This window comes from Seriola aureovittata, chromosome 9 (assembly GCF_021018895.1).
Source record: "Seriola aureovittata isolate HTS-2021-v1 ecotype China chromosome 9, ASM2101889v1, whole genome shotgun sequence".
NCBI classification, from domain to species: Eukaryota; Metazoa; Chordata; class Actinopteri; order Carangiformes; family Carangidae; genus Seriola; species Seriola aureovittata.
Window position 1 is genome coordinate 12,995,150 of NC_079372.1, and position 19,587 is coordinate 13,014,736.

General features: G+C 38.9%; 2 protein-coding genes, 1 long non-coding RNA gene and 1 pseudogene across 9 annotated transcripts in view; 3 read left to right on the forward strand and 1 right to left on the reverse strand.

Moving 5' to 3' along the window:
* The first annotated feature begins 613 nt into the window (after positions 1 to 613).
* Positions 614 to 2,127, forward strand: LOC130175508 (myoD family inhibitor domain-containing protein 2-like; annotated as a pseudogene).
* Positions 2,128 to 3,249: 1,122 nt separating this feature from the next.
* On the forward strand, positions 3,250 to 14,008 carry LOC130174868 (2-epi-5-epi-valiolone synthase-like). The gene is made up of 5 exons (XM_056385107.1): positions 3,250 to 3,400; positions 4,061 to 4,691; positions 8,731 to 8,970; positions 9,073 to 9,325; positions 9,450 to 14,008. The coding sequence occupies exons 1-5, from the start codon at positions 3,273 to 3,275 to the stop codon at positions 9,536 to 9,538; spliced, it is 1,341 nt and encodes a 446-aa protein (XP_056241082.1). The 5' UTR covers positions 3,250 to 3,272; the 3' UTR covers positions 9,539 to 14,008.
* On the forward strand, positions 5,449 to 7,403 carry LOC130174870 (uncharacterized). The gene is made up of 3 exons (XR_008828652.1): positions 5,449 to 5,932; positions 6,284 to 6,444; positions 6,786 to 7,403. It is a non-coding gene; the product is annotated as an uncharacterized LOC130174870 (long non-coding RNA).
* LOC130174867 (microphthalmia-associated transcription factor-like) overlaps positions 9,950 to 19,587 on the reverse strand; it is a 31,486-nt gene continuing 21,848 nt past the window's right edge. For 5 of the 7 annotated variants that reach the window (XM_056385106.1, XM_056385101.1, XM_056385100.1 and 2 more), the window contains exons 3-10: positions 19,069 to 19,284; positions 18,858 to 18,953; positions 17,985 to 18,102; positions 17,558 to 17,650; positions 17,389 to 17,445; positions 17,117 to 17,192; positions 15,516 to 15,663; positions 9,950 to 14,882 (exon numbers count right to left, since the gene is read on the reverse strand). In XM_056385106.1, coding sequence (XP_056241081.1) covers positions 14,487 to 14,882; positions 15,516 to 15,663; positions 17,117 to 17,192; positions 17,389 to 17,445; positions 17,558 to 17,650; positions 17,985 to 18,102; positions 18,858 to 18,953; positions 19,069 to 19,284 — 1,200 coding nt within the window. In that variant the 3' untranslated portion in view covers positions 9,950 to 14,486. The remainder of the gene's footprint in view (positions 14,883 to 15,515; positions 15,664 to 17,116; positions 17,193 to 17,388; positions 17,446 to 17,557; positions 17,651 to 17,984; positions 18,103 to 18,857; positions 18,954 to 19,068; positions 19,285 to 19,587) is intronic. The other 2 variants (XM_056385103.1, XM_056385102.1) reach the window with 1 other exon arrangement.

The window sequence follows — 19,587 nt, forward strand, 5'->3', positions numbered from 1 at the left end:
GATACAGCGCCACTTCTCTCAGTCAATGGTAATGACTTAATGGAAGGTAATGGAAGAAAGAAAATGGTGTGGGTGGAGAACTTTCCACTGTGGTATTGTGGTATGTCCATGTTATGGTCCTATAAATTCACCTCTATACAGTGAGAAAGTGTGGTTTACATAACTGCTGTGGTGTTAGAATCACTGATTAAGATGAGATGATAAATAACAATAAAATTTTATCGAAGTCCTATCTGTTAGTACTTTTAAAATCCAGGTGTTAGATAAATGGCTTTGCTGGGCTTTCTGTCGATAAGATGCCATAATTGAGTGGATCATCTCGGCATTTTGCCATCACAGATCTGTAGTTGTGCTTCCTGACTGGTGAGTATTGATCGATGTGGAGTGTGCTCACAAAGTGGGTGTGTGCATGATGATGGGATGTACTTGAGCTCAACCTCAGAGGCGTTGCAGTTGCAGATGCTACAGTCTACACTGTTGGATTGTTAACCCATACAGACAGGTAATCTTTAAAGCAAATTATTGTGCCAAATTTTATTTCATTATTTTTTCAACCATTGTAGTTTTGTTTCTCTCAAGTCTCGAGTAAAACATTTCTTGCATGATTCTTATACTAACTCAAAAACAAGATGCTGCAGTAATGCTTTATTGTCTGAGATAAGTTAGTCTTTAGCTTTGAGGCTACTAAGGCTGTTATGTTGCTGTTAATCAAGTGCTTTGCATGTGTGTCTCACTGTATATCTATTCTCTCCACTTTGCCCTGCACAAGATGACAACTCCCTCAAATCCTCCTGTGAATGATCAGGACTGTATCAAGCTTGAGAAACTAGGGGACCATGTTTCTGATGGTATGTTGTTCAGTCTGACTCGATGTGGTTCATGCCAAGTGTTAATGGGAGAGTGTATTTTCACGCAGTATATATTTTCAACCCAGGAAACTAGATCCAAATAAACATTTGCTAATCAATACTCTCTCACTGCTGAAGTTTTGTAGAGCAAGCCTCCTCCATTATACATTTCACATTTCACATTTCACCTCCCTGACATGCTTCATGTTAATGGTCTCCTGAATAATTAAAACTGCCTCATATAAAGATTTGAGTGACTTGTCCAACAGTAACTGGACTGGGTGTAAAACCAGCCCTGCATTTTTATACTAGCAGTAACTAAGTAACAATTTGTGCCTCTAAAATCTTTTCCTCTTTTTCTTGCATCATCCTTTTTAAAGGAAACACCCCAAAACCAGTGACTTGCAGTCCACCTAGGAAGATGATGGGCAAGTTCAGTGGGGTACGCAGACTCAGTACCATCTCAGAGCAAGAGCCAGACAAGCTGGACACTGATCCCAGTTCCCATGAAGCCCAGGGGGCAGTGCATGGGGTGGCTCCAGCTTCTCTATGTGTTCTGACAAGTTCAAGAACAGCAGCAGTCATTTCTCATCTGATGATTCATACCTGCCTGGCACTGGAGGTACTGTTTAACTCCTCTGAGGTAGAACAACTGATGCAATTAAATAGGAAAACCCTGAAACTGTGGTGCTAATCATTAGCAACAGTGTAATTCTGATGCTGATTTATGGTTAGAGGTGCACTAGGTCCATACTAAGCAATTAACATCCTTGTTTTGATCTTTTCTTCTTCTGTTCTTCCTTTGCACCAGACGACTGTGCAGCACTTCTGCTCGCCTGCCTGTACTGTCGTTTCCATGAGTTAATAGTCCTGCTGCCGGATACATGTGAGAGGGCTGTGGGCCGCTGTTTTCCTTCCTACAACTACATCACGGCGTCCAGTGAGAGGGACCAGCATGGAAAGGACTGCTGCAATTACAAGCTGGAGCTGGACTGTAATTTCTGCGGCTCCTGTCAGGATGCAGGAGAACTTCTGGAGCTGGCTATGGAAATATCAGAGATGTGCTATCACTGAGGCATTCCCTTTTTTTGGTCTTTCACCTCTGACCTGTATGTGTAACACGCTGAGTTCACTTCAAACAAAATCACCAACATCATACATTTTTTAAAAACCTGACTGTTCAACTCACAGCATCACTGTCTCATGCATATTCACATATACATAATAATTGCCTGCATTGCCAAAGGTGTTTTTTATATTGGCCTCATATGGAAATGAGCTGTAGCTTGTGTGCCTCAACATTATTCAAGCAGCTACTGCCACTGTGTGTAACAATGTGGAGTTAGCTGTAAATAATAATAATAATAATAATAATAATAAAAAGCCGTTAGATTTTGTGTGTCAGCCTCCACATTTTTTTTTTTTTTATTCATTCTCCAAGATATACATATCCTATGATGGTGTCAGGCCTACGTGAAGCACAGTGACATGCATAACACATAAAACACAAGATGCATCACATTCATTCATCTTACACATAGCACATGCACCTCTGATCCCAACCGCCCTCTACATTTGGTGTTAATGCTTAAATTGATTGCTTTGTTTTATTGTAATCTTCAGACTCTTTCCTTGTCTGTGAAGTAGGAGTTTCGCCTCAGTTTTTGTTTTACCATAAATAGGTATAAATTAGATTTTTTTTCTCTCCATATTGTGTTCATTTCTTGCACAGCACCAAAAGGAGCGTGTAAGGGAGAGTCATGATGTGTGAATCTTATCTCTTTTGTATATTCTTGTGATCAATTTCTATTAGTTTAATGGTAGGATTTCATCAGTGGTACTGCTGTTTGTAATATATGAGCATTTCTTCCATTTTGTGTTGGCTTCTTTAAAATTGAGATCTTTATTTATTTATCATAGTGTATAAGGATGTTGAGATTATTCCTTGAGCACTGTGTTATGTATTCTACCAATTTATAGATTCCTTTCCCCTTCTTTAAATAGCATTTCTTTGATGGGTCCTACTACCAAATTATAATGTAAATCAAAATGTTCCAACTTTTTAGTTGAAAGATTTGTCCATGTGAATTTCCTCTGAAGCTCTGAAGTGTATAATTCCCTTTGTACTCCAAGTACAGTACAAAAGGAAATTGAGGTAACAATATAATTTTTAAATAAATGTATTCTTATAATTAGATTTATTGTAAATTTTGACCATTCGCCCCACTGAGCAAAGTAATCAGATGCCGACATGTGCTCATGTCAGGGCTGAAGAGAGGACAGGACAGCAGAGTGGGGATGGTCATGCATGTCGAGCATGTGGTCACGTCCTCTTCACTGATATCTTTTACGTTTCTGGTGTCACTCCATAAAGCATTACAGAATAGACTGAAGTCATCTGACAGACCAAGGAATACAGAGAGCATGTTTTCTAATAACAACGCCAGCCATTCACAGCAAACTAAATTTAATCTGGTCCAAGTGAAAGGAGCATGGATCAGACAAACAGAGCAGTGCCAACTGACAGAGGGAAAGTTATCAGATGCTAAAATGTAAGTACTAAATGTAATGTGATTCATATCAAGCGTTCGGATGATTATTTTTGTAATTTATTGCAAGACATGATTCTGTAATATGTAATATTATTTGTGTTAAATGTTTAATGGCAAAATGAATCAGCTTAATCCGGCAGCGTAATGTTATGCAACCTTAATGAGAAGTGTCTGTCTTTCTTAAAATAGGTTTGCATTTATAATTTGCTCACATTGAATTGGTTACACTGTACATTCATTATACTGTATGCTGCTTGGTCATATATTTATCACCATGCTCTGTGGACTGGGGGAGCTGAAATACCTTTCTATTTTAGGCTGAGGTCACTAATGTGTGAAACATGTACAGCAGTGGTGGAAGAAGTATTCAGACCCTATAGGCTACTTAAAGCCCCATAAATATATTTTCTCTATCTCAAGTCCTACTGTGAGTGATGGGATTCCACATGGAAACAACCAGTTTTCTGTTTCCATAGTTTGGTTTTTTCACAGTACACAAGTTAAGTAAATGCACTTACTTTCCACCCCTGCTGTGCTGTGAGTTAAAAGCACTGTGTGATCAACAACAAAGCACTGAATCCAACTTTGAAACTGAGCCAATAACCTATTTTTTAAATGTCTTTTTCTATTTTCTTTGCTTTTATTGTGAATAATCTTCAGCTATGAGAACAAGTCAGAACATGGACTTTCCTGGACAGTAGTCAGCCCCATCGTATTCACCTACAGAGTCCTTCAGTGCAAAAACATATTGGATCCCAGAAATGACACATTGCTCTGGGGTCATTTAGGAGATGAAGAGCTTAAAGGTACCATAAGTAACTTTAAACCTGTGAAACGCTTTGTTGTCATTGATGAAACTGTCAATCATCTCTATGGCTCTCAAGTTATTCAGTACTTTAAGGCCAGAGAAGTTGTGTACAAGATCCTCCCACTGCCTACCACCGAGGAGAACAAATGTATGAAGTTAGTCACCGAGATCCTGGAGGAGGTCCATGAGTTTGGTATTGACAGGCGCTCTGAGCCAATCATAGCCATCGGTGGTGGGGTTTGTCTGGACGTGGTGGGTTTGGCAGCATCTCTCTATCGCCGGAGGACGCCATACATTCGGGTGCCGACCACTTTACTCTCTTATGTTGATGCCAGTGTGGGGGCAAAAACAGGGGTCAACTTTGCTGGTGGGAAAAACAAGCTGGGAGGTTACGTCCCCCCAGTAGCTACATTCTTAGATCGTTCATTCTTCCAAACTCTTCCACCACGTCAGATCTCCAACGGGATGGCAGAGATGCTAAAGGTGCTCGTCACTGCATGGCCATTGATCGTGTGTGTGTTTTCCTGAAGGTCTTGCATGTGGTGGCCCATGAGCAACAATCTAACTTACTGTCAACCATTTTTGAAAGCGCAACAAATGTTTTCAAACAGCTTTTGTATGATGATCATAATAATTGCAAGTTATGTTGTTGAGAAGTGTATTGAAGCTGATTTTTGAACTGCAATGAAATTACCTCAATTCTTGGCAACAAAGGTGAAACCCAGCTAATTGTATTAGCATACAGTTAGCCCGGATTTCGCATCCAATTAAACAACTTAATTACAATGTATATAAATGGTTTAAGTTTTCTTCCATTACTATGAAATGTTAGTATATTGTACTCATTTGTAGACATATTTAAATGTGTGAATGACTTTAAGTTAGATGGCTTCAAATGACTGAGTTTTAGTCATGACCCACCCTCTTCATCTCCACAGAGTTGAAGGGGAGCCATTTGGTAATGTACTTTTAATGACAATATTACTGAACACAGAATCACGAGTGTTGTAGATAAACTACTGGATTATTTTATAAACCGTCGCTTCAAAAATATTTCAATTTAAATTCTGAGAAACCCATGTTTTTCTGTCAATTATGTCTAACAGTGGTACTAACCAATGAGCCTCTAAAACCGTTACTATGGCGACGAGGTTGGCTAGATCCGCGAATTATTTTCAGATTTATTCAGTATTATATAATATTGCAGTCCGGCTGCATCTTTTAAAAAATTACTACAGTTGCTGAAGTTATCAAACAAGTGTATAAAGTTGACGACTTAAAGTGATGAATTTCACCACCGTGACCACAGAATTTGAAGCTCGGCGATTGGCCGTTTTTTGAAGCAATGCACTATGGTAATGTCAAAGCTGTAGCCCGCCAGTCATTCTGGTTAGCCGCTGAAGAATGAGGGATTATGCCTCGTTTGCGAGTGTGTTTGAATTCAACGGATTGTTGGTGAGGAGTGGGAACTTTGTTTTAACGTTAACCAGTTCGACATTTTGCACTTTTTTAGCTAACGTTAGCTACATTTGTCACCCAGGAGCTGTTTGTGAGCAGTGAAAATTTTGTTTACACTAATTCGACGGGACATTTTTCACCTGTTAGCTACCTCTTAGCTAGCAATACTTCTCAGTCGCATGCAGCAGACACCGCCCATCGTTGAGCCCCTACAAATAGCGGAGGACAGGCCACGGGAGGGCTGCTGTAGCGGTCAACTAAATCTGGTGAGTGCAATGAAGTTAACGTTGGTGACCACGTTGTATTTCGAGACTATTATTGATTTCGAAGTTAATTAATCAAAACACAAAACAAATGAAACACCCTGGCGAAATGGCTAATTAGACTATACTATACTATATTAGCTATTAACGTAACATTACTTTGCTGACAAGGGTTTTTCTTGGAGTTTTTTGAGATAATGCTGTTAAAGGTCGGGAAAACGTGCGTGGAGTAGACAGTTATTGAGCGTGATGAGTGTGTTTATGTGTGGAAAAATGATGAAAATGTTAACGTATAATTGATTGCCTTACAATACAGAGATCCTGACTTTAATAACAAACTGGTTAACCTTACAGATCCCTCTGAGCTCCCAGAGAAGCCAACCATCAAAATCATCGCTATGATTGAGCTTGTACCAATCCCATCACCAACTAAATCATGTAGTGACACACCAAGGGAGGCTGACACTGAGATCCTGTCCAATTCCTATTTGGATGAAATTTTTCTCTGGCCAAAGGTATGTGAAATTCCCAAATTTTATGTTGATGTTGAGTATAGACTTTGTGAAGATAATCAGTTGTATCTCAGGGATGCAATCCATCTCAAATAGTACCCTTGGTTGCCCAACTACAAAAGTATATTTGGTGCACAATTTTGCAAATCAGTACTTAGACACAGCCAAATATGGCAGTCAGAAAAGTCAGTTTAAGACCAGTAATGTCCTCTCTAATAATTACTCAGTGCAGTTGTGTGGTTCTTTTCATTATAAACAGATGAAGATATTTTTTGGTACAGCGCAGCATTAACTAACTGGCATGATTATGTCCTCTCCTTGTCAATCTGTTTCTTTCTCTGAAGGGATGTAACCGATAAGGACTTGTACAGTGAAACTCCAGTGGGAATCCTGTGCGTCAATCAAGAAAATCCTTGGTTCAACCCATCCATAGTAGGGATCTTGGAATGGATTGTGGTGGTGGATGAACTGGCCAACCTGCGTCAGACTTTCTGTGTCCTTTTTGGATTCATTTGTGCCCTGCACCTGAACCATGAAAAACACTGTCTATTTTATCCAGCAGGTCATGTTCAAACTAGGTAACATAACCTAGATAAGATATTTGATTTTGTCCACATCGCCCAGCCCTGTGTGAAAACTTCTCTCAAGACTGAACAACACAATTTTGTTGTTGTAGCTGTTTCAAGCTTATGATTCAAGGTTGTTCAAGATCTATTAAAGCAGGGCATCCATCTTGTAACTCAGAAGGTACCAGTAGCTCTATACTTGTTTCTGAGTAGCTCACCAGGCACTCATTCACTAGACTGCGAAATGCTAGTAGGAGCTAGGTTGTAAACCTCTGTTCAAATAATTAGAAATAAACTTGCACAAGTTTTTCAAGGCAAGCCGTGATGTTTCTTGACTGTCATGTTCTATTTTAAACTGAAACTTTGAAATTGGAATAGAATGGGGAAATGTGCTTTTATTTGCTTTTTGTTTTCTTAATTTAAATTTTCTAGTTTAATTTAAAAAAATAGAAATACAAATCTTACTCATTTTAACTAAAGATACTAAGTGGAGTAATGTGGTAAAGCAATTCATATTACAAATGATTTTAAGTTAAACAAATTCTAATTTAGTGCATTCACCTTAAAGATACTAAGTAGAATAATAGGGCAAATGTTGTTTAGCAATTGTTATTACAAAAGATCATAAGTTAAATCAACTTGGCATTTAGTGTATTGAACTTCAAATAATAATTACAGTCCTTTAAGGATTTAAGTTAAATTAACTCAAGTTTTCATTATACATTACTTAATTTTTTTAAGCCAACTGGTTTCCTCAAATTTTTTAAGTGAATTAAACTTATCTGGGCTTACAGTGTATTTCTAAGGACTTATTTTCATTGAGTTTGAAAATAGCCCATTACCAATGCAAACTAACACTGTCTTGTTATGTGATCTACAGTTATTCGCAGAATCCCAAATATACAGTATATAAAAGAAGAGAGCAACAGCAGTTACAAGTTGTGGCAAAAAACACTTATTTGCTAAAGGTCAACTGAACTTCTCTCAACTTTGGCCGAACCGTTCACTGTCTCACAACAGCTTTGGTTTAAGCTTTAAGCAATATTTCTCAACTTGAACTTCTGTGCTGGTGAAAACAATGACTGAAAGCTGAAACTCGACTCCCCCCAAAACACTAAGCTTCTCTTGGTTTGTATTGCACTAACCTCTGTCTATTAGCTGAAGTCCCCCTCCTCTCAAAAACGTTTGCTTTACTCGTTGTTACTTCACTTGGGTGTTTGAGCATCACCGTTGAGAATAATGCATGTGCAGTTTGACAGTAGAAGCCTGTTTTTATGCTGAAAGGAAAGTTTCTTTGTTCTCATCTTAAATCTTAACTGAATTGGCGACATGTACAGTATGAACCAGCATGATTTTGTGACTTCAAAGCTAGTTTAAAGGCCAGTTGTGGTTCAGTATGCAACTTCCACAAGTTAGATAATCAACAATATTTGCATATTCAGAGATTTTGTCTCCTTTAATGAGCAAGATAGAGCTTTTAATAATTTTTTACCAAGCTAATTGAACTTTTTTGTGGAAAAACCACATCAGACACAAATTATTATACAGAGCAAAGTATTTGTATATGCATTAAAATATCTTTAAAATTCTCAATGCACACATTGTACTAAAACCAAATGCATGTGATTATATATTATTAGGACAGTGCAATTTATAATAGAGGGTGTATATACTCTTCCATTTGTCTCCAACTAACCACTGTAATTTTCCTATTTTACCGTAGATGGCCCTGATGAAGCACTGTGGTCTGTTTGAGCTGCTGGAGGCTGAGGGCAGGAAGCTGTTAAACACCAAGCTGCAGTCATGTGAGAGCAACAACAGCTCTCAACACGAAGATAGCGCTACAGCATCGACCCGCATCGCCATAGAAACCATGCTGGAGGAACTGGCTCCTAACTTGTGGGAGGATGATTTGGACAGGCTGGTGGATTTTGGTCACCTCATCAGCCCTGAATTAGAAATGGTCAAGAAACGGTTTCTCTTTTGTTTCTTTTTGAAATATAAGATCATGGAGAGTCCCTGAACCTGCCTAGACATCCATTTCCATCTTTTCTGACATTCACAGAGAGTGTTGCCAGCATTGCTTCATGGGGAGGCGGTCAGCATCGACATGTCCTTCATGGTGTATGTGGCCCACCAGAGGGGGCTGCTGACAGCAGATGAGAAGGAGCGCATCATCCAGTGCGTGCTGGGCCTGGAGCTGCCTGTGTGGCACCAGGACTGCACCCTGGCCCTGGTGCAGAAATCCCTCAAGGAGCGTCTGAAGCACTCCGCTGGCTCTCTGAGGATGCCTCTCCCCACAGGACTGGGACATGCAGGTATAATAACAGACAATAAAACGTGTCAACAATCTTTTGCCCTTTTGACCTTATGAAATACAGGTGAAACACAATTTGCCTGTGACATGAAATATGTTGATAGACAATTTTTATGATTTTACAGAAATCTTCCATGATGTGATTGATGATAATATCCTCTGCCAAGCTTACCAGAAATGGACTGATGAGCTTTCTTCTTCTGGGAACAAATGAAATGTGTAACTATAACTTGAAAAACAAGTTATTACTTTAAGTCCCCCTATTTTGGATTTAATAAGCAGTATACAGATGATTAATAAATGGTTCTTTACACATGATTATGATGTTTGTTAATGTATTGGTCAACAGCTATAACCCCTCTTGTGGGCACCCATAAGTGGAGCCTGTATAAACAGATAATGCCTGACAATATACTACTAATAATATAAAATATGTCCTCATAGAAGAAATTGCAACTGTTGACAAATACTTTACATTAAGACATAAAAATGTCCTTATATCTGCTTGCAATACTATACTGTGTCATAAACCTTAATTAAATGTTTGTATACTTGTTTTTCATGCTAAAATAGTGGGACTTAAAAGTGTTAGTGTTGTGGAAGAAACACACAAGCTCCACCAACATTCAAATAAAACTTTTAATATTTCTCACAACATTGTTTCCACATTGAGTACCAATGAGTTTGAGTTCACTAATCTGAAACCAGTGCGTACAGTAATAATTGCTACATTCATCTCATATAAACTGTAACAATAAGAACAGTAGCAACATCAGCAGAGAACCTGTCTGTATGAACCACAGGGATGAGAATGAGCACAGAGGTCTAAATTGAGCTAACATGGTTCTTCATTAGTGGTTTACCCATAATGTGCCATAATAACTAACAGTTGGAAGATTCATTATGAGAAATCAGTCATAGAGATGGCTTTAAATTAAGTGCTGCCACCACCTACATGTAATGCTGATGTTCATTCTGACAAGTCACATTACAGGGTTTAGATGATTTATCTAAAGCTGATCTGGGTTCAATCACAGGGCAATGTTGCAGGCCTGTGTGTGCTGCAGTATTAAGGCTCAGTACCTGTGCTCCGTGTGATCATAAGGGTCATTTTGCAGTCCACTGATGCTATACTTCACCTGTGACAAAAAGATCTTAAATCAGTGTCCACTTACTACCTTTCTACAGACCTTTCAAGGTGTTTATCAGTGGGTAGTGTTTGCTCAGTGTTTCTAATTGAAGACTGAGATGCAACTGAAAGCTCTGGAAAAGGTTACAAAAGTGGATCATGAGTTAAGATTCTTGTTTACTATTTCCAACCTCACCTGTTTGTACCTTATTCATTGCCTGATTGCCATCTTGCTGTAGGTATTGCTTTTTATTATGAAGGAGAAAAGCCACTAACGGTGCATCAGCTAAGCTGTTCATAGTTATTCATATCCTACATTCTCAAAACAATTCTGAATATTCAGTACAACTTTGGAAAACACTGTCTTAAAGTGTAGAATTAGACCTTTATAAAGATAAAAACAAAATGCACAGCCAAAACATGCAGCTCCAAAGTGTTCCATATTAAATACACAAAGAAGATGTTATGAAATAAATAATCATAAAGTATTGAACACATTGAAATTATGACTGCTGATATATGAAAAGCTGAAGGATTGGTTAAAAACTGGGCAATAACATTTACAGTTCAATTACAGCTCAAATCAAAATGAAATGTCATCATTCCTATTTTCATTGCTTTGTATTTCCCCCAATGAAAAAACCTTTCACGACAGTGACATTATATGAAATAAAAACACTTTTGATAAAAGGCACTGTCAAACAAATATTTCTTTACTGAAATAAAAACAAAATAAATAAAACTCTGCTGCTATGAGAATAAAAATAAACTAACATTCCATAATAATGATTTTAATAACTTATTATTTCAGAATTTAGTGGTTTAATTATCCATTTCACTATTTACTTTTATGATTATGTATTTCACAATGCCTTATTTATTTTATATCGAACACTTTGGTCTTGTGGTTCTTATAGTGTTATCTGACTTAAGGCCCCGTCCTACTGCTCTCCCGTAACTCAGCGTAACTCTTCAGGTTAATCCATGAAGCACCAAACATCAATATAAACATCAACAAAATGTTGCATCACTCCTCTTACATCACCACGGTAACAGAAATGACTAAGGCACTTAAATCAATGAAAAAGATAATCACTTCGATACTGTTTTAGACTAATTCATAAGGAGATCACATTGTCAAGACATGATGCTGCTCTACAGGCACAACTTCTGCCATTGCATAGTTTAACCAAATGGAGGCTGTGCTGTAACAGGGCTCTCAGTTTATGGCAAGGTAGTTATCAAGAAGGCATACTTATGCAATGTGCTACAACTGTTGAAAACAAATTGCTGAAATATACAACAACCATACACCATCAAGAATCTACAATCTCATACAATATTCTGTATGCATTTGAAAAGCCAAATACAATAGTTAGTTTATGCTTAGATACAAAAAAAAAAGAAAGGCAAACAATCCATGTTTCAATTTACAGAGGTCATTCCAGTGTTTGGACAATGTCATGCATTTCATACAAAATCCCAAAGCAGTCTCCTTATACTCCATGGCAATATAAATGTTCACATAATGGAAAAAAGAACATCCTGAATGTGAAATGTCATTGCAGTGATGTAAAAAAAAACAAAACAAAAAAAAAACAACAACAATAATATAGGAAATGGATGGACAATTATAAAAACTGAGCACTTGCATCAACACGTTTGAAGTATTACAATATACTGCATGTGCTGAAATAATGGCAGTTTTACCAGTTCTATACGTCTGATCACTACAGGCAAGAATACAATAAAAACTGAATAGATTCATATTTTGAACATCAATCACATATCAAATATTTGTAGAATTATGTAAGAATATTCAGATCTATCAAGTGAAATCAGCTTCTTGTGCGCATGTCAGGGCTACTATTGCCTTGATTTTGACTTGAGCTAAGATTCTACTATTTTTGAGACTCTGCATCATAAGAAAATCTTTGAAATTTGTTTGTTTGTTGTTTAATTGCTTAAGTAAAAAAATCTGTGTTTTTTGGCAGTGAGGAATGTATTGTAATAAACACCAATCAGCCACAACATTAAAACCACGACAAGTGATAAGAATAACATCGATTATCTCCTTACAATCTGTCAGGGGGTAGGATATATTAGGCAGCAGGTGAACAGTCAGTTCTTGAAGCTTTGACAAGGGCAACATCTTGATGGCTAGATGACTGGGTCAGAAAAGACCCTCTCCAAAATGGCAGGTCTTGTGGGGTGTTCCCAGTATGCAGTGGTTAGTACCTACCAAAAGTGGTCCAAGGAAGGACAACCAGTGAACCGGTGACAGAATCATGGGTAGAGTAAAGACTGGCCTGTTTGGTCCAATCCCACAGAAGAGCTACTGTGGCACAAAGTGCTGAAAACCTAAATGCTGGCTATGGTAGAGAGCTGTCAGAACACAAAGTGTATTGCAGCTTCCTGCATCTGCTGAACCCTGTCCACCCCCAAAAGTGCTGACACTGGGAACGTCTGAACTGTATTAGAACTGGACCATGAAGCAATGGAAGAAGGTGGCCTGGTCTGGTGAACTACATTGTTTACCTGGGGAAGAGATGGCACCAGGATGCATGATGGACAGGAGGAATGCCGGGGGAGGCAGCTCTCTGGGCAATGTTCTTGTGGGAAACCATGGATCCTGACATTCATGTGGATGTTACTTTGACACGCACCACCTACCTAATCATTGTTGCAGACCAAGTAAAACCCTTCATGGCAATGGTATTCCCTGATGGCAGTGGCCTCTTTCAGCAGGATAAAGCACCCTGCCACACTGAAAAAAAAAGTTCAGGAATGGTTTGAGGAACATGACAAAGAGTTCAAGATGTTGCCCTGGCCTACAAATTCCCCAGATCTTAATCCGATCGAGCATCTGTGGGATGAGCTGGAAAAACAAGTCAGATCCTTGGAAGCCCCACAATTTACAGGACTTAATGGATTTGCAGCTAATGTCTTGGTGCCTGATACCACAGGACAGTTTCAGAGGACCTCGAAGGGGACCTACACCACTCAGGTGGTTTTAATGTTGGCTGATGGGTGTATCTGGTACACACTGCTGGATCAATAAGCATGGGTGGTTAAAGGATGCGTGGTTAATGGTGAAACTTGACCTTTCTCTCTTGTTACTGGATTGTTGTGCTGCATTTTGACATTATGACACTGAAGAAAAGACTACATTTATCAATTATTGATGGTGATTTTGTTCAATTAATTATCTAGAAGGAGACGTTTTAGCTTAGGATTGCTTTTAATGTGCTTTTATTTATTATCTCAGGATCTTTTAAAAAGCCCTGTTATAAATTAATTTTTAAGGGGAATGTGTACATAAAGTCCTGTTTACATAGATACATAAATAAGATCAAATCTACAAATGATTAATATTTGTCAAGGAAGAAATTTCAACTGGAAGACTGACAAAGACTCAGCTAACAGCCAAAACATGTGCATAGCAATACAACATCGATGTATACACATCTTAATAAGGCATTGGCACATTCAAGTTCAATCTAAGACACAAGGAGTGTAAAGCACTATTGTAATAAATAGATTTTTTTTCTTCTATTATTGCTAGTGATTTAAAAAGCAGTGTTCATCTCACCACAAAATATCTACATTTCTGACCATGATTTATAATTTCCCTAGATTCTTTGGAATCAATAGAAATAAACATAATCTAGCCTCTATCCAAAGATAAATGCTTTTTTTTTTTTTTAAATATAAAAACTTCTATTTTTGTAACTCATTGTCATCAAAGTATTGATTAAAGCAAACATACTTTAAAATCAGTCCTTGAAATCAAGGTTGAGGGCTTGAAAAGACAAAGATATCACAGAAAACGAAGAAAAGAAAAAAAAAACATGAATGGAAAAGAATCAATACATGTAAACACGGGTGGGGGAGACAAAAATAAAAACATAAACAAATGACAAAGAGGAGAAAGCCTCTCCAGCAGCTGAGAGTGAGTTAGCTACTGACAGGAACACGTGCAGCAGGATGAAGGGGTTGAAGATGCAGGTGAGGTGTCTTCCAGTAGGGGGTGCTAACAGCCCTGCTCATTCTCATCCATGCTTACACTGCTCTTGCGGCTGCTGTCCTTTGAGGTGTCTGGGGAGACGGACGAGAGCAAAGGGTCCCCCCCTCTCACCGGTGATAAGGTGTCTTCCATGAGGATGTCGTTCAGTTTGGAGCTTGGCTTGCTGTGGACGCTGTAGTGGCCATCGGGGAAGTTAGAGTGGCCTTCGTTTAGCTCCAGGGTGCTGGGTGGTTCGGGAGTGCAGGCGGGGTGGTGTTGGTGATGGGGGTGGAACGTGTACAGGTCCTGGTGACAGTCCTCCAGGGCTGGCTCCTGCTTGATGGTCCGGGCCCCGAGTTCAGCAGAGCAGAGCGCTGAGGATGCGATGGCCAGCCCGTGAGCCCGGGCCTGCATCTCTAACTCCTATAAACCCGGCAGATAGACGGACGGGTCATTCAGTGAAAAGTTAACTCGCTGTCATAAAGTCTATCACAAGCCTCTGTTCTTGTATCAGGATGACTCGAGTTTCAGATAACTGTACTGTTTCACTGGCTCTGTAGCTGCTCAAGAATCTCTTTCCAATGATTAAATTATAGCATACTAATCCAGGGTTTGTGGGTTGGTGACTTTTTCTTGTTATAAAACCAGAACTAGCATTGGCTGAGCATTTTGCCTCAACTTTGCACTTGTAAAAAACTCAGGAGCTTCTCTTTTTTCCACAACATGCTGCTCTAATTAATGGTTGCAAAACAAATGCTCAATGTGACCAATCAATCAATGTCTGCTGAGCTGAGTCCCATTGATCCTTGTTATGAATTAGTTACAACGGCACGGTCTAAACAGCCAGCTTCCTCATTAAATGCATTGTTGTGTGAATTAGTGCCTCTGCTATTTTTTCCCTGAAGCTTGATATATTTCAGAGAAGTATAATCATTCTTTCTGATGTTAGCAGAGGCACTCCCTTCTTTTTACCCTCCGGACACACAGCACATGTAGTTTTCCTTGTAATTTTATTTTATGATAATAAATCACTTGGCTTCATCAAAGCATGTTTACCTGTATCCTCAACATCAGATGTCGGTTGGCATGCTCGAGCTTCTTCTGACGATTCTCCAGCTCCTTTGCCCTCTGCTGCTCCCGCTGCAGTTTCCTGATGTAGTCCACTGATGCCTTCAGGATGGTGCCTTTGTTCCAGCGCATGTCCCTGACGATCACAGAGGAGCCATTATTCTTACATCTTATAGTCTCTTAGACGTCACAGTTTTGAAGTCAGACATTATGCACTCTCCAATCAGGAAAATATGATTATAGGTTTTCCATTACTGCCATTGAAGCCTGTCCAGTTAAAAACAAGAGAAGAGATAAGGAATTCTTTACCGAACTGAATGTTGCAAAAAAAAAAAGTGCATGCATGCAGAGGTCACAAGCAGTCATAAGGATGACCCTGAGCTCTCAGAAGAATTGATGGTTGTGATGGACATTTTGAAGGGGTAAAATCAATCCGTACTGGGATGAATCGCTCTTTTAGATCCAATGTCTCCACAATTGCTGAAAGGTGTTATGGTGCTGGTTAAAAACTTAGGTTTAAAGACTTAGGTTTTTTATTGCATTCACAAATTTAAATTTAAAGTAATGATTCAATCCTGGTACTGAAAATCGAAACTAAACACACCTGTTAGTTGTATAATTTTAACTTTTAAGGCTTTAAGACAGGGCTGTTTGTGAAAGGCAGCCCTCTGAGTTTGTGTGTATGTAGGTGTGAGTGTGGGTGGAGCACCCAGCTGGGGTTTAGCAAAACAACCATGGGTGGACAGACACAACAAAAGGGGCTGCTGGTAAGGTCTAAGGGCCGGGAAAGAGTGAGCTTTTTTTAACCTTAAAATATCAGTAGTCACATACAGTAAATACAATTGATATATTCATAATCAATCAGTCAGTTTGAGTGAAATTTACTTGTATATACAACATTTAAACTTTGAGTGTATCAGAGTTTATCTGTTTAACCATTTTGTGATTGATTCAACATTTACTTAAATGATGTAAAACTGACAAATCTGTGTAACTTAATAGTTGGGGGACAAAATCCACAGAAATACATTATAAAGTTCAGCTGAAGCTAATATGAAGATTCAACAGTGAGTTACACAAATCAAGTGGTTAACTTCAGATGTTACAGTCTCTTTGGTGCAACATTTCCCTCTGTGTGTTTCCCCAGACAGTGTTTCCTTGATAAGCCGCCGTAGAGGGATGGTAACACAAAGAGGGGATATTGTACTAAAACTTTGGAAGATACTGGCTTGATTTGTCTAACTCAGACTACTGAAGGCTCATATTGGTTTCAGCTGAACTTTTCCTCCATTTTTATTGCATTAGGATGGGATCTTTTCACAGAAATTACAGCCACCAGTAACTCTCTCAGCGTGCACACAGTATGGGCATTTTATTAAACAGGCCACTGGCGTATGACGGCTGTTTATGGTAGGCAGAGGGTTAATTACACATCTATATTTTTTCCACTTATTTTTCCAATAATTTGTATTCGCATTTTTTCCTGACTTTTCCTTTTAAAGAAAAGTTTTGTTGTCACAAAATCTCAGTAATTATGGTTTTCAAATTTGTCTTCAATAAGAAATAAAGCACTAAAATAGGTAACTTACGGGTCATTGGATTTTGGAATTAAAGTTCCCAATTCCTTGATTCGATCGTTGATGTTGAACCGTCGTCTTCTCTCAACTACAGAACAAAAACAAAGGAGAAACAAATCCATGATTATCTGATGAAACACTATTTGGAAATTTGTTTTGATGATTTTTTATTTTGCAACAAGTAAATAGCACCATGACAATCATCAAGTATTTTCAAACATTCCCATTGATGGAGATATGTACGGTATACAATTAAGAGCAATTAAAATGCAATTTAAACTCACTCAAATTATGGTTATCCTTCTTCTGTCTTTCCTTCGCCATAGCTCTTACCTCAGCTTCTGGAAAACACATTTTGATTAACCAATGAAATGAACAGTGCAGTGCAAGTATAAAAAAAAAAATGTGCAGCAGTTAAACGTCTACATTTTGAAGCTAATTAACCAGACGTACCCACAGGGAACCCTTCAGGCCTTTGATAGTTGTCAAATTTGCCACAGGATCCAGACTTATCCAGCATATGCATGATGGCCGGGGATTGTGAAACTACGTGATAAATGATGAGGTTTTCAAAACCACAAATGTACAGAGTAGATATTAAAACATGTCAGTCATATACAGTCAACATCCCCACAGGGAGAAGGATTATAAGAACTGGATTCATGCTACATTATGGGCTGCACAAAGGCCTGGAGAGTAGAACTTTGCATTTATTGTTATAGTTTTCATGGTTTCTGTGCAATAGAGAAGCTGAACTGATGTTAGAGTAAATTTTCACAGCACATGGATCTGTAAATGTTTGCTAAATATATTTTGATGACAGGAGCCGGGCATTTAAAGCATTTGTATGTCTCTTGCTATGACGGATTGCGGTGCTTACCAGAGTATTCCCTTTTGATGTTCGACAGGTTGGCAGGGCAGGAGTTGCTGATGGGCAGACCTTGCTGGGACATACCCTGATTACCATACATGTCCATGAGGTTTGCAGGCACAGGGATCTGAGGGGACACAGCAAAAGACATAAAACACGGATTGCACCCAACTTCCCTGTATAGATGCTAATCAGCATCACAGGACGAGCATGATGGGAAGGGTGGAGACATGGAGCAGGCCTTTTACACGGTGAGAAAGTTTAACAGGTGTTTTATTATGCGGATGAGTGTGAGGTTCATCATTAAAGGAATAGTTTCCTTTTTTGCAGAGAGTTAAATGAGATGCTACTATTATATATGTCCGGTAAATGTGTACCTATAGCTAAGCTTAGCACAAAGACTAGAAACAGAGGGAAACAGCTAGCCTGACTCTGAACAAAAGGTAACAGCATCTGTGTTTTGGCACTTCTAAAGCTCACTAATTAACATGATATTTCTTAACTGTTTAATCTGTACAAAAAACGTGCAAAGAGGAGGCCTATGTGCTGGTTTATTTCTTGGTTGGGTGTAGTTATTTCCTCGAGTCGCTGTTGAGAAGCTGAGGAAGACAAAATGTTATTACTACTTCTTCAAATTTGGGCAAACAGCTAAAGATCGTTGCTCATCCTGGCAGCACAAAGGAGCTAGTTTTAACATTCACATAACTGTAGATACTTAGCTTACTAGGGCTAAATCACAAGGTTGAGATTTTGTTTATTCCCAAGTACCATAGAATTTGTTTTTATGGTTTTTACCCCACAATGCACCACATCAAAAGCCCTCATGTGGTGACCTTTTTTAGTGTGTGGTTTGCATGCAGGCTCACCGCAGTGCACACATACCGTGTTAGCCATCTGAAGTCCCGGGTCCATCAGGCCAAGGATATCATCACTGTAACTGGACTCCAGACTAATAATGTCATCAATGACATCATCCATCTAAATCAAGAAGACATGAGGGCCGACAGACATACGGGTAAGTAAAATTAAATGATCACAAAAAGGTGTGTGCTCCTTGTGTCACCGTGAGATGAGTCTGAATTAAACCAGTCACCTCTTTCTCGCAGTTAGAGTTCAGGGTCAGTAAGGCCATAGGGCTGTTGGGGGCACTGTTGCCCGGCCCTGGCGGCATGCCCCCGTGGTCAGAGGACTGGTTGGGGCAGGGCAAGCTCAACGCCTGAGAGCCAAGCTTCCCCAGGTATTGTTTCACCTGCTGCTGCTGGGAGCGCTGGATGTGGTATTTGGTTGGGTTCTCCAGGTGAGTCTGGACCTAGTGATCGGAGGAGAGGAGAATGTGTAGAAAATACAAAGATTTGCTTTAGTGCCAGGAAAGATACAGAGTTTAATGGATGTGTTGATGGTGAGAAAATGCTGCTTGTTTAGAAATAAATCATGAAACGGAGAAGAGAAAGGCCCTTTCAAATCATCATTCTTGTCGCATTTTATTTTTTTGGACATGTGCTTTTACAAAGTCATCTTTTGGTAGATTAAAACAGCTCTAAATATACCTCAAAGTTGTGCCAGTTCCTGATATTTCACAGCACAGACTATAATAATAAAATAAACTTGACAC